This window comes from Camelus bactrianus, chromosome 13, assembly GCF_048773025.1.
Source record: "Camelus bactrianus isolate YW-2024 breed Bactrian camel chromosome 13, ASM4877302v1, whole genome shotgun sequence".
NCBI lineage: Eukaryota > Metazoa > Chordata > Mammalia > Artiodactyla > Camelidae > Camelus > Camelus bactrianus.
In genome coordinates this window covers 47,310,042-47,329,441 of record NC_133551.1, presented here as the reverse complement: position 1 = coordinate 47,329,441, position 19,400 = coordinate 47,310,042, and the positions used below count along the sequence as shown (strand labels likewise).

Genomic DNA, 19,400 nt, shown 5'->3' with positions numbered 1-19,400 from the left:
GTAGCAAGCATGCCCCGCCCCGCTCTATCCCTGGCCCTCAGCCATTGGAGAACTTGTTTGATCTGGGTCAGTTATTGGCCAGCAGAGACGCCGGTCAAGAAGAGTCCCCACCTTCCTGTGTAGATAAGAGGGTCTGCGAGCGTTGTATTCTCGGGATGAGGAGGGTTGCCCTTCCCAAAGGCGTCTTATCCTACCTAGTGGACAGCAATGCTCTTTGATTTACATCGTCTAGCTACCTCTACCATCCTCTACCAACCGCAGCTCCGAAGGCTGGAGGTAGAAAATCCGTACAAAATGGCCAAGGGGGTGCTTGCCGGCCCATCCTCCGCCCAGTGGGTTGAGGCATATTCTGGCTGGTGGGATGGGTGGGAGGCAGAGGAGGTGTTGTTTTATGGGGGAAACTTTAGAGAATGCCCTGTTCGCGCAGGACATAAAGGGGTTAGGTGTTTATCCACGCATTTAACGTATATTTACTGAGCACCTGTTATGTAGGTGGACTCTAGTGAGGATTAAGTTTTTGACTCTGACTTCCGTAAGTCTTAAAACGAGAGGGAGGGGAACCATGCATGAACTAACTCTAATTCTATGCAAGGGATAAATACTACAGAAGAGCAGGCCCTAAGGATTTTAGGAGCTCAGAATCAGAAGGGACATTTATGGCAGTGCGATGGCTCTTGTGCTGGGCTTTGAAAGACTTGTAGTGACATGGGTCTTTGCAGGGCTCAGAGAGGGGAAGTAAAGGGTTAGTGCCAGAAATTAGGAGCATCTTCTGGCCAGAGGAGAGACTAATGGGAGAGCAACCTTGGAAGAATAGATAGACCCAGATCCTGGAGGGTCTTTGATGTCTAGGTCAGCTCTGATCTTATGGGTAGACCTTACTGATGGAAAAATTTTCCAGTGCATTTTACACCAATGAGTGCAAGAGCTTAGTCCTAATCCTGAGGACAATATGGAGTCATTGGCAGGGCTTTAAGCAAAGGAGTAACAAGCAGATTTGTGTTTTCGAAAGATTAGTGAAGAGAATGGATTGGGGATTGGGAGAAGGGAGACCAGTTAGGAAGTTGTTTCAGTAATGAGGAAGAATTATGGAGGCCTGAAGCATGGAGATGTAACAGGAATGAAGAGGAGAGGATGGATTCCTTAGACACAAGTTTAAAAGAACTGGACTTGGTGACTGGTTGGATATGGGGCAAGTAGGAGAAATGAAGAATGACTTCCAAATTCCTGGCTTGGGCAAACAGGAGAGTTTTTAGTAGAGGGTCAGCTCTGGGCATGGAGAGTTTGAGGTGCCAGCGGGACATCATCTAAGTGGAGGTTTCAAGGACGCAGTTAAATATGCCTGACTGGAGTTTGCTAGGTAAGTCTAAACTGGAAATTAAAATGTGTAGTCTGTAGTGCCTTACAGATGGCAGCCACACTAGTGGATTGATTTGTCCAGTTTGCCTAGAGAGTCCATGTAGAATACGAAGAAAAGAAGGCCTAGGACAGAGCCTGGGGAGCACCTAAGTTTGAGGTTCTGGCAAAGGAGGATGAATCTGCAAAGGTGATTGAGATGAAGGGTCTAGAATGGTTAAATAATCAGTAGTAGAACGTGGTTTTCCACAAACCAAGGGGGGAAAGTGTTGAAGGCTGATGACTAATAAAATAAGGTCTGAAAAAATCCACTGGCTTTAGAAACAAGGAAGTGGTTGATGACCTTTGCAAAGGCAGTTTCAGTGGAGTGGTGGAAACAGAGGTCAAATTACAGTGAGTTGAGAAGTGGGTGGGAAGGTGAAGAAGAGAAGACTATACGTTTAAGGAGTGTGGGGTAGGGGAAGGTATAGCTCAGTGGTAGAGTGCATGCCTAGCATGCATGAGGTCCTGGGTTCAATCCCCAGTACAGCCACCAAAGAAATAAATAAATCTAATTACTTCCCCCCCGAAAAAAAAAAAGTTTGGCTCTTTAGGAGAAAAATAAGGGAAAGCAATAGCTAGAAGGAGACAGAGGTTTTTATTCAGATGGGAGAAAGGCTGTTGGCATGAATCCAGCAAAGAGGGAGAAGGAGATAACAGAGTGGAGCCCCCAGGAAAAGAATAAAGTAGGGGATCCAACACATTGGTGGAAAAATTCACTTAGAGGGACATTTGCACTGTGACAAAAAAGAAGCATGTGAGGTTAGTACATTAGTAGATTCGGTGGCAGGAAGTCGAGAGAATTCTTGTTTGGTAGTTTCTATTTTTTCTTTGAAATAGGGACATGACATCAGCCAGTGAGAGAGAGATTGGAGATGGTGTGCAAGGTTTGAGACAAGCAGAGGAGGGATGAAGTAGCTGCAATGGAGAATGGGAGGAAGATGACTGAGTAGCATTTCTGGGCAGTTATGAGACCTGTTGTGGATGGTGACCATCAGTTTGTAGTAGCAGCGGTGTGCATGGTTGTGTGCTGTGTCTTTTCCCCCCATATTCAGCCATCTGAATGGTGCAGAGAGGTGGATTGAATTGATCTAGGTTTGAATTTTATCAGGTGGATGAAATGGAAGGACAAAGGACAAGGAAGTTGAGGATCCTGGCAAAAGAGTGGTTGAGATGATGGACCTTCAACCCTAAACTGCGTAGGAGAGGGTAAAAGTGTCATGGACCAGGGGTCCCAGTGAAGTCTGAGAACCCATGTCTTGGAAGTAGTTGAATGAGAGAGTTATGATCAGAAAGTGGAGTAATGAAGTTTAAGTAGTTCTAGCTGATGACAAGGCCCAGGGTGTGGCCACAGGAGTGGGTGGCCAAAGTGAAGTACAGAAGACAGCCAAGATGTTGACCTGGCCGTTGAAATCCCCCCAGCCGAGGGCAGGACTTGAGGAGGGAAAAGGGAAAGAGGATGTTTGTGACCTAGATACCCAGGTCCTTGATGAATGAAGCAGGTTGTTCTGGAGTCTGTAGGTGACAGCAGGAGGAGGGGCAAAAGTCAATTTAGCTGAATGGCATGACCCTAAAGTATCAAGGGTTTTTACAAGGAGGAAGTGGAATAAGGGACTGGTTGGGCTTTGGTGAGGAGACACTAGCCTCTCTCCCAACCCTGAGATCCCTGCGGTTTATGAGTACAAGCCACCTCCAGCGGGGCTGGCTATACAGAAGTGGTGCCCTGAGGTACAGCCAGCCTTTGGGGCAGGCTGGAGGTGGGCAGACCAGGTGTGGAGACGAGACTTTGATGATCAGGAACAAAGGTTTTCCAGGGCAGAGTAAGAAAACTGGGAAGGAAGGGCAGGAAATCAGGTCAAGGAAGATGAGGCACAGAGCAGTGAAGCAGTGAGGAGAACGTGGGTAGAGATGAGGGTTGACTTAGAGAGTTACATTTTGCGGGGAGAGTGTGAGGGCAGGCCTGTGGAGTGGAGCTGGGGGCAGAAGTGAGTCTAGGGAGAGGAAAAGGGGGTCTGTGGGTAGAGAATGAGGTTCAGTCTGGGGAGGTGGTGAAGGCAGTGGGTTCTGCGGGAAGGAGGTGGGGAGCAATGGTATATGGAGAGAGTATGTGAGGAAAAGATGGTGGCAGATGGAGTCTGTGGGGAACTGATGGGTGGTAGGAGAGGTCTGTGAGGAGGATATGATAAAATAGATAAATAATAAGGGCCTACTGTTTAGCACAGGGAGCTGTATTCAATATCTTGTAATAACCTATAATGATAAAGAATATATATATATATTTAACCAAATCACTATGCTGTACACCAGAAACTAACAGAGCATTGTAAATCAACTAAAAAAAAAAAACCCACAATGATGAGCTGTTGTGCCCTGGAGGTCTCTATTTCCAGGGTGACTTAAAGCAAAAAATTTTTTTAAAAAGGAAGGTATGAGTGGGGAGCAGAAAGGACATCTATGAGAACTGTGACAAATTGTAGTGCATATGGCCCTGAGATGGAAGTAATGGCCAGGTTGCCCTCTTTGGCTGGGCCTGAAGTTTGGAAGGAGAGTGTTTCTCTCTCGGCCTCTCTCTTCTCCCCCTCTGCCTCCCCCTCTCCCTCTGTCTCTGACTGAGGAGCTGAAAGTGAGGAGTAAGGTTGGGAGAAGACGTCAGTCCCATTCTGCAGGTGGAACCAGCAGGAACAGGAGACAGTGACTGCCTTGTTGTCTCCGAGGCCATGTGGGGACAGTAAGCCCGGTGAGCCAGCAGGCAGCCCATACCCTGGAGGCTTCTTGCTTTTAGAAACATGTCTGAATATAGGGAGAAAAAAAGCCCTCTGAGAAATTTTATTTAGAAACAAGACCTAGTGACCTTTTCATTTTTAATACCTCTTCTCGCTTGCTCCTCATTGCTAAGGACCTTTGGCTCAGTACAAGAGCTGGGGTTTTTTGAGATTTTTGTTATTTTCATTTCCCGGCATGAAGAAGAACCATTTGGCTGCTATAGAAGTGATTTGTGGATGAGTCCAGATTTATTAATCACCTCTGAAGATGGAGAGGAAATTAAAAACAAAGGGTCCACTCTGGGCTGGAGACAAAGTAGGTTTGTCATCCTTGCAGAAGACCTTGCCAAGGTTAGAAGGCCACAAACAAACCAATTTGGACTGGGATTCCTAATCTGGAATTTAATTTCATGTGCTTTGATTTTTTCAGACCATTTTCTCTCCAAGGTAAAGTAATGACGATTTTAATTGGCTGCCACTTACAGAAAGATTCCAATAAGCATGATGGCATATGTATATTTTTCTCTGGCATTCCGGGTGTGCTCGGCTTCTTATGATCAAGCTGGTGAAACTGACTTTTACTGCATGCTGCAAGCCACGATCAGTTGACTATAAATTAAATCCCCTTTTCCAAAAGCCATTTTCCATTAGTACTAATTTGTTTGCTTCTCATTTCTACTGATCATTAGAGTCTCTGGTTGTGAGCACCAAATTGGAAATAATTTCTTTGACATTTCAAAAAATTTCCTCCCCTCCTTGAATGCCATTTGGCTGCAGCTAAAGCACATTATGGTTTGCAGAGGAACAGTTCACTCCAATTACAATTTAACTGACCGTTCATGGCACTGAATCCCTGTCCTTAGTGTCCAAAGATGACACCGCTGCTGACATTGCTATTTCCTGGCACAGCTGTAAAATGCCTCATAGACTTTGCACTGGCCTTCTTGGATGGAGATTCTGCCACTCCGCACGTGGCAGCTTTGGGAAGTTGGTAGTTTTATGGACCTACATATCATGGACATTCAGATATAACCATCGAAACAGGCACTGGCTGTTTTCTTCACTCATTCACCCAGTGAGCATTTATTAAACATCTATTTTGTGCCAGGCATTATGCCAGGCCCTAGGGACACTGAGATAGGGAAGACCAACCCCTGCCGGGGAGGAACTCACACTCTAGTGGGAGGGGTGGTGGCGTTTTACAGCACAGCAGGGGAAGAGGTGGCATGGATGGGACCATAGAACCAAGAACTCCTAGTTGTCCTGGGGAATTAACAAAGGGCAAAAAGGGGGCTGGCCATTCCTGATGGCAGAGCAGGGTTGAGATACAGGAGGGCCCTGGAAGGGTCTGGGGAGTTGAGAAGTCGAGGTCTGTTGTAATGTGGAAGTGACTGCAGATAAGGTGAGGCTGGGGCCAAGTTTTGAAGGACCTTGTATGCTCCACTGAGTTCAGACTTTATCCTGTAGGGCAGAGGGAGAAATTTGGAGGTGGAGAGGGAGGAAGTGCTGATGTGGGGAGGTTAAGAATGGTAGGGAAAGAAGAGACTAGCGCCCGATGGGCCTGTTTTCTCTGTGAAGTAGGAAGCGAGGTTATCTGGGCATCCTCCTTGACTGGGCGCCCTTCCATCCTCCACAACCAGACAGTCACCAGGTCCTGTTGCTTCTCCCTATGAGGCATTTCTACTTCTCTCCAGCCCTAGTGGCATCAGCATCTTTTGCCAAGATTATGGGAACAGTTTCCTAACTGGTGTCCCACCTCCATTCTTGCCCCCTTCTGATCACCCTTCTGCACTGCAGTCAAGATGATATTTCTAGAACAAACTCTTTCCTTGTCACTCTTGACTTAAAAGCCCCCAATACCCTTGAGTTGCCCTCAAGGTAGAGTGCAGACCCTGCCGCAGAGCATCAAGGCCCCGTGTTCTCTGGCCTCTACCCTTTTCCCCAGCCTCATCTCCTGCCCCTTCCAGCTGCATACTCTGCTCTAGCCATTCTGAACAATCTCAGCCATGAAAATAAGACCTAAGCTTTATTGAGGATTTTCTGTATAGTTTGTTGACCCTTGTGAGGTATTACTATCACCTCCTCTCAGGTAAGAGAACGGAAACCTGGAGAGACTAATAATTTGCATAATGTCACACAGCTGGGAGGGATAAGCACCTCCAACTCCAGTGTCTGTGTGTCTAACCACTACACTGCACTGCCTTCCACTTGGCAATTCTTTAAATATACCTTACACTCTCACACTCTGAGCCTCTGCATATTTTATTCCCTCTACCTGGAATACAGCCTCCTCACCTCTCCACCTGGCTAGCTGCAGATGCCTTTCAGCCGGGATGGCATCTCCTCCAGAAATCTTCCGTAACAGCCGCCACTCCAACTAAGGCTGGGTTGGGTGTCGCTTGCTCACATTTCCAGAGTATCCCGTGCTTGCCCCATCCTAGCACTTACCACACCATTAGACTTAAAAAAAAATTCCTTATTTACAAGGCTCTGTGCCACCCCCAAACTGCATACCCCTTGAGGGCAGGAACTGTCTTTTGGAGGGGAGGTAATTAGGTTTATTTATTTTAATGGCGGTACTGCAGATTGAATCCAGGACCGCAGGCATGCTAAGCATGCACTCTACCACTGAGCTATACCCTTCCCCTTGGGAACTGTGTCTGTTTCACAGTTATCCCTAGAGGCCCAGCACAAGGATGGGACACACTTGTCTCACTATTTGTTGAATTTCACATTGAATGGAATTGCTGATGGTGAGGTTTGTAGGGGGAGCAGGGGCAGGGGTGCTCCTAGTCTTATCCGAGACCGTTTTCTGAGGATTTACATACAGTGTGACAGATGCTGGAGACTTAAAGTTGGGGCGGCAGCCAGGGATTCAGGCTGTCCAAGAGAAGATGTCAGGGTGGAGAGGCATCAGGAAAGAAAGCCTGTTGAGCCGGTGGGATGGTCAGTGATGTTGTTGCAGCAACAGGATAAGTGAGCAAAGGACTAAGATGTCCTCACTGAATTGGGCAATTAGGAGGTTATCAGACACATGGCTAAAGTGTGCAAGTGAGGGGGTGGGGGTGACAGAGAAGCGGAATTGCAGCGGGTTGAGGAGTGAACTGTCAGTGGAGGAACAGAGAAGGGCGTGTAGACTGTTTTTAAGAAGCTTTGCCGTGAAGTGAGAAAACCAGAGAGGTGGCTGGAGGGGGACAGGAGGTTGAAGTCAGTGGCTTTTGTTTTCATTTTTGCTCATTTTTGCTTTAGGATAGGCAAGAATTAAGTAAGTTAAGGAAAGAAATGCCTAATTAAAGAAATATGTTGAGGATCCAAGGGAAGAGGCACTCATGGTTGGGGACGGGTGGATGTGTAACTCTGGTAAAGGGGTAAAGGAGGAGAAGAGAACGACGGGCGTGGATACATGTAACACGGGCGGAATGAAGAGACGGTGAGGACGTTCTTTCCACTGGCCTTTAACTTTTTTGTTAAGCCCAAAAGTAGATCTCCTGAGAGTAGAGGGAGGGTAAGGAGCTTGGAACTGTAGACTTCACAAGCTATTCACAAAGTTAAGTGTGTAAGGCGAACATGCTGACCACTACACTACGGAAGCACTACAAAGTTTAGCGTGGATCATGAGTGTGAATGCTAGGTTGGTTGGAGGTCCCTGGAGTCTAGATTTTGTGCCTCTCCTATGAGCCCCAATAGATCCTTTTCACTTTTCATTAAAATCACCTGGTTGCCTTTAGGTCCCACCAGTCTGTAAGCACCTGGAGGGCAAAGAACATATTTGTTACATTAACCAATTCCAGTTCCAGTGCTTGGCTAGGAGTGGCCCCCAGGACATCTGTTTAATTACTGTGTGGAGTTAAGGAAATTAAAGAGCTCATTATGAGCACAGTGTGTTGGACGTCAGTTTAAACAACACTTGTTGGATACCCATTATGTGCCAGGACGATAGTGGCCAAATGACGAAGATGGAATGTGTTGTTGAAACTGCCTAGCAGCTGGTAAGTAAACAGGAAGACTTAGGTACAGGAGGGAGTGGCCAGTAAATCAGCACCAGGACGAGGGAGAGGGGAAAGGACAGGAGGACCTCAGAGGAAAAGAAGTGATCGAGAAACAGTGAGAAGGTATGAGGACTTTAGAGAATGTTTTGTGAATTGAGGGGAAGCTGGCAGCTTCTTATTAATTCCCACTGGAGGCAGTGGCATGGCAAGGCTGTGCGGATGAGAGGGACAGTCAGATTTCAGTTTTGGCAAAATTTAGATGGAAGCTGTTTGGCTTGAGATGTTTGAAACTTTATCTTGTGGGTAATGGGAAACAACTGAAGAGTTTTAAGCAGGGAAATCTGCCTGATTTGCATTTTTAAAATAATCTCACATCACTACACGAGAAGTATAGCCAATATATTGTAATAACTGTAAATGGGGTGTAACCTTTACAAATTGCTTTAAAAATTAAAAATAAAGCACGTTTTATTTTAATGATTCAAAAAAAAGGATCTCACATCACTGTGTAGATTAGGATGGGATAAACCAGAAGATCAGTTAGCAGGCAGTTGCAGTGACCCATGTGAGGGTTGAGGGGGAAACTGAAATCATAGCAGTGGAGGTGAAGATAGACTGAGCTGAGGGAGATTGAGGTGGTGTAATTGGCAGAACCCAGCAACAGTTCAGTAAGGAGGGCAAGGGAGAGGAATACATCGAAGCTAGCCCTTGAGTGACTAGGAGGGTGGGAACAGTCACTGAAATAGGACCAGCACAGGGAAAGGAGCAGGTGTGAGGGCCTGATGAGTTCACTGCAGGACTTACTGATTAGAAGAGTGTGTGAAACATACCTAGGAAGATGTCTGTAGTCACTTAGTCATATTCTCAGCCTGGAGGGAGGCCCAGGCTGAAAATATGGATTTGGGAGTCATAAAGCCTGCAGGTGTAATGTTAACTCTTGAAATTGGCACATTTCCCCCCTTTTCCCACTGTTCTCCTCTTTAAATTCTTTTTAAAATTATACTCATTGGTTGTTTGGTTTTTGTTTTTGTCCAACCATCATCAAATCTTATTTTGAAGAGAAGTTGAGATTAAAAAAAAAATAAGTGGCTGGAGTCTCTTGATTAAACATGACTGCCCCAGTTTATTTCCCCCTTACCTCTCAGAACCTCACTGGCTTAACACTGAAGAAATGTATTTGATAGAAAAGATATCAAGTCACAAAAGCTCAGAGAAGGAGGCAACAGCAGATGAAAGTCAACCAGTATTTGGAAGGTAGAAGGCAGGTAGGGGAGTGTCACCTGGCTTGAAACATCCTAAGAAATTACTAACCAAGTGCCAATCAGGGTCGATTACCAACAAGAAGCAAGTAGGTTCACCAAATCTGACCTCCAAGAGGCTTGATGCCTTGGAAGCACAAGTTACCCCAGAAGGTCAGGAATGAGGTATAGGGCTAGACTTGGCGGATTGGTTGAGTCTGTCTGCCGATCACTCCCTGCCCCTCCCCACCTCCATCCCCCACTCCATCCCAGAGCTCTGCTCTCAAAAGCCAAACAACTACTCTAAACTCTCTTACTGCATCAGGAGGAACGCTGGAGGCCTCCATACTCCGGGACCTCAGGCAGGGTTTGAAGGGCAGGGAAGAGATACAGGAAGGAAAACTGTAGGATGGAGGGAAGATCTATACACATTGCATGTGGCAGCCCCCGCTCCTCCCCAGCCCACCCCCGGAGGCCAGCAGCCAGGCATTGAGCACCCCCACCCTCTCACCCTCCCTGCGAGGGTGGAAGACTCATCTCCAGAGGCCCTGAGAACCCCAAGTGGGAAAATTTTAAAACCTCCACTGACTGTCGTTTATCAGTTCCTCAATGAAAAGTCTAGCCTGATAAAGAAATTTCCAAAAACTGAAGGACACAGCATCTGATTAAAAGAGCCCACCAAAGGCACAGTATAATCACTGAAAAGGACCTGCCCCAAGGCATACCGTCATACAATTTCAGAAAAGGTTTTAAAGCCTCAAGAGTGAAAAAACCAGCCACAGACAAAGGCCCAGGAATCAGAATGACTTGGGACTTCTCAACAGCCACCCTGGGGAGGCTCAGCTGAGGGAAGCTTATTTCTCACCTGGACTTACACACCCAGCCAATCTAACATGAGGTCGAAATACTTGCAGACTTTCAGAAACACAGGAAAAAAAACATGTTTTTTCACTTCTTAGAAAGCTGCTGGAGAATGTGCTTCAACAAAACGAGTCAGTAAACAGAGGAAAATGAGGTGGATCCAGGAAATAGGGCGATGGACTTAGAAGACTGGCCAAAGGAAACCTCAGGACAACATTTGTGCACCAGGCATAGCAAGCAGCCAGTCTGACCTGCAGCAGAAAGACAGAGGTCTGTGGACAGAGGTCTCCAGGGAGAAGATGGCCCTGAGCAGTTAGGGGCTGAAACTTTGGGAAAATTGTTGCTATGTATTTGGAATATTTGGAAGAAAAGAGCTCTAGTACTTAGAAAATTAAACAATTGGAAAAAGAAACAATTATGAACTCCAGGTAAAACCAACTTGTAAGAGAAGGAAAATGTAATAGTAGTTTACAGCTTGAGTGAACAGTGTTTATTCACTTGGTCAATAATGGAAGCAACCAACTATTGATTTAACCATAAATTGTGGAAAACCATACTGTGAGAACGAGGAGAGAAAATGGGGGTTAGAAAGGGGCAAGAGGGCTGATTCCTCAGAATTAGGAATAAATATTGCCTAAAACTGATCAGTTGAGTAATAGTAATGTACTAGTCTGCTCAGGCTACCATGACAAAGGGCCACAGACCAGGTGGCTTAAACAACAGAAATTTATTATCTCACAGTTCTGCAGGCCTCTGACCAAGGTGTCCAAGGTCAAGATGTCTCGGGGTTGGTTTCTTCTGAGGCCCCCCTCCTTGGCTTGCAGATGGCCGCCTTCTGGTGTCTCACAGAGCCTCCCTCTGTATGTGTCCATGTCCTGATCTCCACTGATAAGGATACTGGTTATATTGGATGGGGGCCCACCCTGATGACTTCATTTTAACTCAGTTACCTCTTTAAAGGCCCTATCTCCAGAGTCGCATTCTAAGGCACTGGGGATTAGTGCTTCTGCACATGAATTTGTTGGATTTAGTCCATAGCATGTAGTATAAACTCATTATTTGGACATATAGAGGTAACACCAGACAAAAAGTCAAAAGAGTTGAAAGTGGTTACCTCTGGACTAAGACTGGAGGGTGGCAAAGGGGAAGGCAGGTACTATTACTTTTTCACTTTTACTGGATAGTAAGTGGGCAGCTGGGCCTTGAGCCCAGTCGGCCTGTAAACCCCATGTTCTTCCACTCCACGGGGTGAACCAGAGCTCCTCTAAGCCGGGCCATGCCGTGGACCCCTCCACATCTCCCCCCAGCACCTTGCCCAGCACTGATTTATGGCTGTGTCACTATGACCGTTAAGGCTGCCATTTGTCAATTTTCTTTTCCTGGTTTAAACGAAAAGAAGCTGATAGGGAAAGACTGAGATCCAAAGAAACCTCGAGGGGCTGTAATATGGAGTTTCCCACCCTTGGTAATCCAGAATCACTGGGCGCCTTTCTGACGGCACTTTGAGTTTTGATCCTAGAAAGGGTCCATCCACTGCAGGGGACGGGCACAGGGTGCTTTCCTGCTCATGGTGGTGTCTCAGCCCCTCCTTCTGGGGTCTAGAACAGCCACTCATCCCCATTTTCTTGAGACCAGTTTGGCTGTTAAAGGCCATGGCCTCTGTAAGTTATTCTTGGACTGAGGGCTGTAATGTCAGTGATTGATGCCTGACCCCTTAAGGGGGTGGGGTCGTTTTTGTGTTCAGGTTGATCCACAGTTATTCACCTGGCTGTTAAGGCTGACAGGGTTTCGTGGTTGTCTCCATCCCTGAGGCTGCATGGCCGCCCTTCCTGGGAGCACACACCCAGTGTCCTCTGGGAGCAGAGGAGGTTGGTGTGTATGTATGTCTGTCTTAGCATACCTCAGATTATTGCTTACTAATAAAATTCTAATAGCGGGGCCCCATCAATATCTCAAATACATGTGAGGAAATGTTAATTTAGAATCAATTTTAGGATGTTTCGGACTGTAAAGTCCTTTTAACTAGATCTCTGGCGAAGATGTAGAAGTACTTTATGGGACTGTAAATTTCATGTTGAACAGTCTTCATGAAATACACATCCCCCCTACACACAAGCTGTTCTCTCCATATCAATCATGGCCCTGCAAGTAATGTTTCACAAATATTCTGTAAATCACAGAAAACCCCATGATAATGTGAAATATGACTTTCACTTGTCTGTTAGACAAAAGAATCACACATGCCTCTCTCCCATCAGCACCAACATTTGTTATGGATAATAACACTTTCAATCACAACTATTTTTGGAAAACGGGTTTATTTTAAACCTTCCCTCCCCCACTGAAAACACTCTCCCAAGGACACAGACTCCTACAAACCACAGCCCATTAATCCAACTATGGAATGAGAACTTTTTCTTCCCACTAACTTTTTTTTTTAAGGTGTTTTTAAGAGAGTTAGTCCAAAAGTCCAAGGTACAAGACTACTGGACCATTTTACCTTGGCTGATTGGCCTGAGTGGGGGCTGGGTCTCTAAAGACCTGATCTCTGATGCTGTGAGGTGAGGGGTGAGACAGGCCCAGGTTTTTAGCCAGCATCATCATTTCAGATGGAGCCTGTAGTCCTTTTAGTTGCCGGCACCAGCAGAGAAGCCAAAGGGCTAAAAATTTAGCTCCTAAGCATGGATATTCTTAATTCCATAACAACATAGCTAGATCTTCCCTGTTCGAGTAGCAGGTGACCAGTCCAAAAGGAGTATTCTGAACGTCACTACATCCACATGGGTGACGGAGGCTCACCCTGCCTCCAGATGATTGCTGGCAAAACAAAACCCATAGAGTGAGTACACGTGTTACATGCTTCTGAATGCTTTGGTAACCTGTCTGTTTTCCCTCCTCTGTACCCAACTTCAGGACTGATTGATCATGACTTCTATAAAGGAGCAGGCAGCAATTAGCCGGCTCTTGAGTTTCTTACAGGAGTGGGACAATGCTGGCACAGTCGCAAGGAGTCACATCCTCAACAATTTCATTGAAACCAACCAAGGCAAGACTGCCCCTGAACTGGAACAGGAGTTTTCCCAGGGAGCCAGCTTGTTCCTGGTCCGCTTGACCACCTGGCTTCGACTCACGTATCCTTTACTGAACAGAAAAACAATTAGGCAATCTTCAAAAGAAAAAAGGGATGAAGATGGTCAAGGGAGCTCTTCTCTTGAGTCTAAGATTTTAGAACAAAACATCTGGTGATTGAAATATCATCCCTGAAGTCAAGAACTCCCTCAACTTCCTGTCTTCCCCACCTGTAAATGTATCTTCATTCTCACTCCTAACTTCCTTTGCCCCCATCAGAATTAAAGTAGGTATTCCAGATAGACTGATCCTGTATCTGCACTGCACTTGAATCCTTTCCCAGCTCCCTAAGGACTTTGTTCATTCTCTCCTATGGTCTTCACTTTTGCCTCATTACCAGTTTTTTTAATCAGTATTTATGTATGCTCAAATCTCTTCTACCTTAAAACTTTTGATTAAATCCTTGTCTGGAACCTGTATCCCACCTTGCTCCTGCCCTTCACGTTGAAGCTTGTTGCAAAGGCTGTTGACCTTCCCTGTCTCCACCTCCCCGCCTCCCCTTCTCCTCCACCCACTGCACTCTGACTTCTTTCCCTTCTGCACCACTGATGCAGGTCTCACCAAGGTTACCAATGATTTTCTAATTGTGAAACCCAGTGACCACATCCTCAGTCCTTATACATGACCTCTCAGTGGCATGTGTCAACCAATCAATTCTCACTTCTCAAAACAATCTTCCCTGAAACTGTATAATGTTATTTGGTAATTATACCTCAACAAAAGAAAAAGAAAGGAAAGAAAAAGAAGACCATAGACCAAACACACACACACTCTTCTCTTGGTTTCTGTGATACCAGTTCTCTTGGTTTTCTCCTTTCTTTCTGTCCATCCTGCTGTTCTTCCATCATCCCTTAGATGTTAGTGTTTCTTGGGACTCTAGCCACAGCCCTCTTCTCTGCTCGCTCTCACATTCTCCAAGTGATCTAACCATTGTCAGTATGTCCACACCACTCCCACATAAGGACTCTCAAATGTGTACTCCTGCCCACATTTCTCTCTGGAATCTGAGTTCCATGCCTGTTAACCCAACTACCACCTCCACTTGTCCCCCACAGAAGGTCTCTCACGTTTCTGGCTTGGGAAACTAGGCAAATGGGGTGTTGTTAAGTGGGAAAAGAGTACAAGAAAAGGAGCAAATTTGGGGGTAGACGAGTTTGATTGGGGACATGTCTTATTTAAGGCACCTGAGCCCCCGGGGGCAGACTGGAGCTGAAGACAGATTTGGTGACCATCAAGATACTGGATTTGAAGATATTCCTGTTCCATAAGCCCATAGCACTCTATGGAGTCATCTCAGACCCTTTTATTAACTATTTTTCTCTGCCTAAACCCTCTCCCCTTCCTGAAACCTCTTTATTTGACTAAGTCAAACTCCATTATTCAGGACTCAATTCAAGCATCACTTCCTCAGGAAGCCTTTCTCTGAGCCCCAGGCTGCCTGTTAAAGAACTCATAGCACTTCCTCTATCTGAATAGTTGTAACATTTTATTGTTATTACCTGCTTAATCTCTCTCTTCCCCCACTGATTGTAAGCTCTGTGAGGACAGGAATTACATCTGTTCTGCCCATCTCTGCATTTCTAACACCTGGCACAATGCCTGGCACATACTGGGTGCTCAGTACATGTTTGTTGAACAAAGGAATGAATGAAGCAGAGAGTCTGCAGCTGGTAGACCTAAACGCTTAAGTAAACACAGCTCTCTTTTTCTTATGATTAATCATTGATAAAACTATTAATCAGACTCAGGCCTAGAACACAGACCAAAGGGAATCCACTGAATAAATCTCTAGGTTAACCCCAACATTCTCAGACATTAACTGTGCAAAAAAAGAGTTTTAAAATGCAGATAAGCAGTCTACTTCCCCACCTCACCCCCAGGGTTTTGCTTTAGTAAATTAAAGGTGGGTCCCTTGTCTGTACTCTTCACAAGAATCCGGGTGACTCTGATGCTGGTGGTCCACAGGTGATACTTTGAAAAACATCAGCGCCTATAATCTGGCCTTGTCCCCACAACTCATGACACTTACTGACACCACCTAGGTTGTCATTAACTTGACAAAAGTTTCCAATCAACCACAGGGTGATGTGAGTGAGGTAGGGTCATACACATGCAGGGTCAGATCTTGCCTTTGTTTAAAGCTTTGGTATTTTATTCATCACGGATTTTTTTGTTTGTTGGTTTGGGGGTTTTTTGGGGGTACAGTAAATTTATTTATTTGTTTATGTAACCAGATATACTGGGGATCGAACCCAGGACCTTGTACATGCTAAGCAGGCACTCTACCACTGAGCTATACCCTCCCCCCATCATGGACTTTTATATTAATTTTTCTTTTTTATTAGTGCAGGAAATATTATTTAGTTACTGAGTTTTTTGGTGCCCCCTTAAATACTGGGAAGCAAGTGAGTCACTCACCTCACCCCAGCCCCGGCCGTGCTTGACCACAGCCCCTTCTAAAGCTCTCCTCTCCCCTTCCTTCTCCCATGGCTGTTCCTCTGACACTGTTGCACCCACCCCTTAAACGTTAGTGTTCCCAAGAGTTCTTATTCAGCCCTCTTCTCTTATGACTCAGTCACTGCACTTGTTAACCGAGCCATTGTCTGTTCTTCCCCATGTCCTGAGTGCCAATCAGAGGGCCCAGCGCTTAGTGGACACTCAGTCAATGCTCACTGAATGAACCATGCTTTGAACCATGCTTTTAATATACAGTGGTATAGGCAGTCTCTCACCCTGAAATTATTCATAACTCCCTAACCTTTTGTGACCTTGTCATACAACAGAGAAAACAGACTGGCTGAAGAGACAGAACACTTTGAATCAGGGAGCCCCACATCTCCCCAGCCCTCCAGTTACGGTGGATTTTGAAGGGAAACCAGTATAGCATCATTATGTTTGGTAAAATTGCCAAACCTAATCCCACATTAGCTTCAAACTCCTTTTTTAAACTTGAACTTCCAGAATGGATCAGTAAACCTAAGGATTTATATATTATAGTGAAAAAATTATCAGTTACCATATATCGCATCTTTTTATGCTCTAGGCACTGAACTCTATGTACTATACAAATATCTCATTTGAGCCTAACACCAAACCTAACAGGCGTTTGGTATTGTCCCATTTTATAGATGAGGAAGATGAGCCTTGAAAAGGCTGAGTTTACTAGTAGGTGCAGAGATAGGGAATGAAACGGGGGCCTGGCCCAAAGCCGAAACGCCATCCACTCTACTTCGGTGTCTCCCTGGCGCAGTCCCACCTCCTACCCCATATAAGGAGACCATCTGCATCAGTGGCCCACTCCCTCTGCTTGTCTGTAGGCAGGAAGGCCTGCCTGTAAGAACTTGGACGCTGAGTTAGGCTGCCTAGGTTCAAACCCAAGTACTATCACTTTACGTGGGGACCTTGAACAGGCCATTAATAAAACTGTCTGAGATTATTTCCTTATGAAGTAAGCGGAAATACTAACAGCACCCACTGCGGGGTGCAGTGAGGATTAAATGAGACAAAGCAAGCAAAGCAGTCAGCGCAGTGCCTGGCACACAGTAAATGCTTGGTATTTTTGGCTACTCTGATGTTGTGGCAAACTTCTGGAACTAACTGCTGGAAACAATAGACTAGAAATATATATCGTGAGTGGCTATGAAAAAAAGGCTAGCCTGGGACAGAGGAAAAAGAAGGTAACAAAAGTGGGTCAGCCTCACCAGTAACTGAAGAAGAGGCACTGAGGAGGCACTGAGGCAGGAAGGGAGCTGGGGTTCGGGGGGAGCAGAGTGGTAGGCTGATGGCCTGGCCCCGGCTCTAACGGCAACAGGCAGGGGAGCCTGGCTCCAGAGCAAACACTGCTCTTGCAGTAAAGAGCCTTTCCTAATGAGCCAATCTGTCTCTACTTCTATTGGCATCCTGGGAACCAGGGTGCAGCCGAGATAATTTGCCTCATGCACCCTCCCCCTCAACAAAGCACCATTACCTCCAACCCATTACATTAGCCTTTATCAGTCTTGGAAGCTCTCAGTCATCCTCCATGAGCTACAATAATTTCAGCTAATTTCTTAAGTGTTCTAAGAGCTTGTGATGTGTTATGAGCCTAGTAATTGTTGACTGGTTCCTTTTCTGTTGTGGCTTGATTTCATACCTTGTATCTAAGCTGATGCGTGCTCTGGGTGCTTTATTACAATGAAGCTTTTTGCAAAAGCTCACATTAAAAAAAATAAATAACACTAAATACTGAGGTTGTTTTAAATCAGTTTAATTTTTCCACCATCCCCTGTTCTTATGAGGAAGACACACGATTCTTCATAAAGATAGTGACCTCCAGTATAAAGCTTTGAGCAAGACAAAATTGAGAATTAATGATGAAGCTGATTGTTTTTAGAGAATTCCAAGAGTGAGGCAGAAAATAATGAACTGTGCTGAGACCCAAGGGCAATGGTCATGGCATAGAGAGGCTTGGAAAACTGACCCCCAGCTTCCTTCGTGCACCTTTTATTCATCGAGCCTCTTAACTCTCTAGAGAGCTTGTTGGAGTCAGTGGCTGAACTACCCCAGAAGAGCTTCCTAGGAAACCATGACATGCCTCCCAGCACCTCCCACCCACCCCCCAACCCCGTGTGTGTGTTGTCCCTTCCCCTTCAATCTAGTGGCCCCTCTCAGATAAAGGACATGCAGTTGGTCATCCTGGGCCGTAAGTGGTATGAGGGATCAGACACAGGATGGAAAACCACCCTGAAATTCACTCTTTAACTTGTTGTTCAGCTATATGACTGGCTCTTGTTTAGATAAGCTGCTAAGGTCCATTGGCGTCTTTTTATCAGCCGTCAGCAGGTGAGTTCTGTTCTAGAGAGGTTCTGGGATCTCGGTTGCCCACTGGGCTCATGGTGTTCTTGGCATTCATACCACATGGGTCTTTTTTTGACTTCTAGTTGTCAGTGGGTACCTAGTAGCCCTCAGGATGGACCCAGAGGTAGTGGCAGCTGTAGTCCTGGTCTAGTTTCTCCTCCATACCATGTTCTCCATTGACACATTGTTAGCAGCCTCTTGGTTATGAATTACAGAAAACCAACTCATACTGAACAAGTGAAAAGTGGAAATTATTAGCCTACTTAACTGAAATGCCCTGAAGGTGGAAATCCACATTACAGGCCTGACTAGATCCAGGGGCTCAAAAAATGTCATCAGTCCTTGGTGTCTCCCTCTTTTTCTCCATTTCTCAGCTCTGCTCTCCCCTGTACTTGTAGGCCTCCGTGTGCTGTGGTCCTCAGAAGCCCCAGACATGCATCTTTCTAGCTCAGTCAAACCAAAAAGGGAGCACGTCTTTCCCAGGGTTCCCAAGAAAGTCCTGGATTTTGAGCTTCATTGGACCAACTTAGGTCACATGCCTGGCCCCACACCAACTACTGCATTCAGAAGGATGACACACTCTGTCCTCTGCTCACCCTACCAAAACCACATGGCTCGTGAGTGGTGGAGGGGTGAATCCCCAAGGGACAGTTAAGGTGCTCTTTTAAGAAGAAGAAATACACTTTTTGAATTAATGTTTTTGTTTTTCTGGGGTGTATGCCCAGGAGTGGAATTGCTGAGCCATATAGTGGTTATGTTTGGGGGTTTTTAAGAAACCTCCATATTGTCTTCCATGGTGGCTGCACCAATTAACATACCCATCGACAGTGTGCAGAGATTCCCTTTTCTCCACACCCTTGCCAACATTTGTTATTTGTGTTCTTTTTGATGATGGCCATTCTGACAAATGTGAGATGGTGTCTCATTGTGATTTTGATTTGCATTTCCCTGATATTGGTGATGTTGCGCAGCTTTTCATATGCCTGTTGGCCATGTGCATTTCCTCTTTTGGAAAAATATCTGTTCAGTTCTTCTGCCCATATTTTAAATGGGTTGTTTGGTTGTTTGCTTGCTCTTTAATTGAAGTATGGTTGATTTAAAATGTTGTGTTAGTTACAGCATGGATGGACTTGGAGGGCATGATGCTAAGTGAAGTAAGTCAGGTAGAGAAAGACAAACACTAAGATACCACT

At 45.7% G+C, this 19,400-nt stretch overlaps 1 protein-coding gene across 11 annotated transcripts in view; it reads left to right on the top strand.

The window, feature by feature from the left end:
• The first annotated feature begins 125 nt into the window (after positions 1-125).
• Positions 126-19,400, top strand: part of ARMH1 (armadillo like helical domain containing 1) — a 43,205-nt gene continuing 23,930 nt past the window's right edge. For 3 of the 11 annotated variants that reach the window (XR_012511316.1, XM_074376613.1, XM_074376607.1), the window contains exons 1-3: positions 127-276; positions 13,222-13,373; positions 18,124-18,192. Coding sequence is in view for 10 of the 11 variants with exons in the window: in XM_074376613.1 (XP_074232714.1) it covers positions 208-276; positions 13,222-13,373; positions 18,124-18,192 (290 nt within the window). In the remaining variant the exon portion in view is untranslated. The other 8 variants (XM_074376614.1, XM_074376608.1, XM_074376609.1 and 5 more) reach the window with 7 other exon arrangements.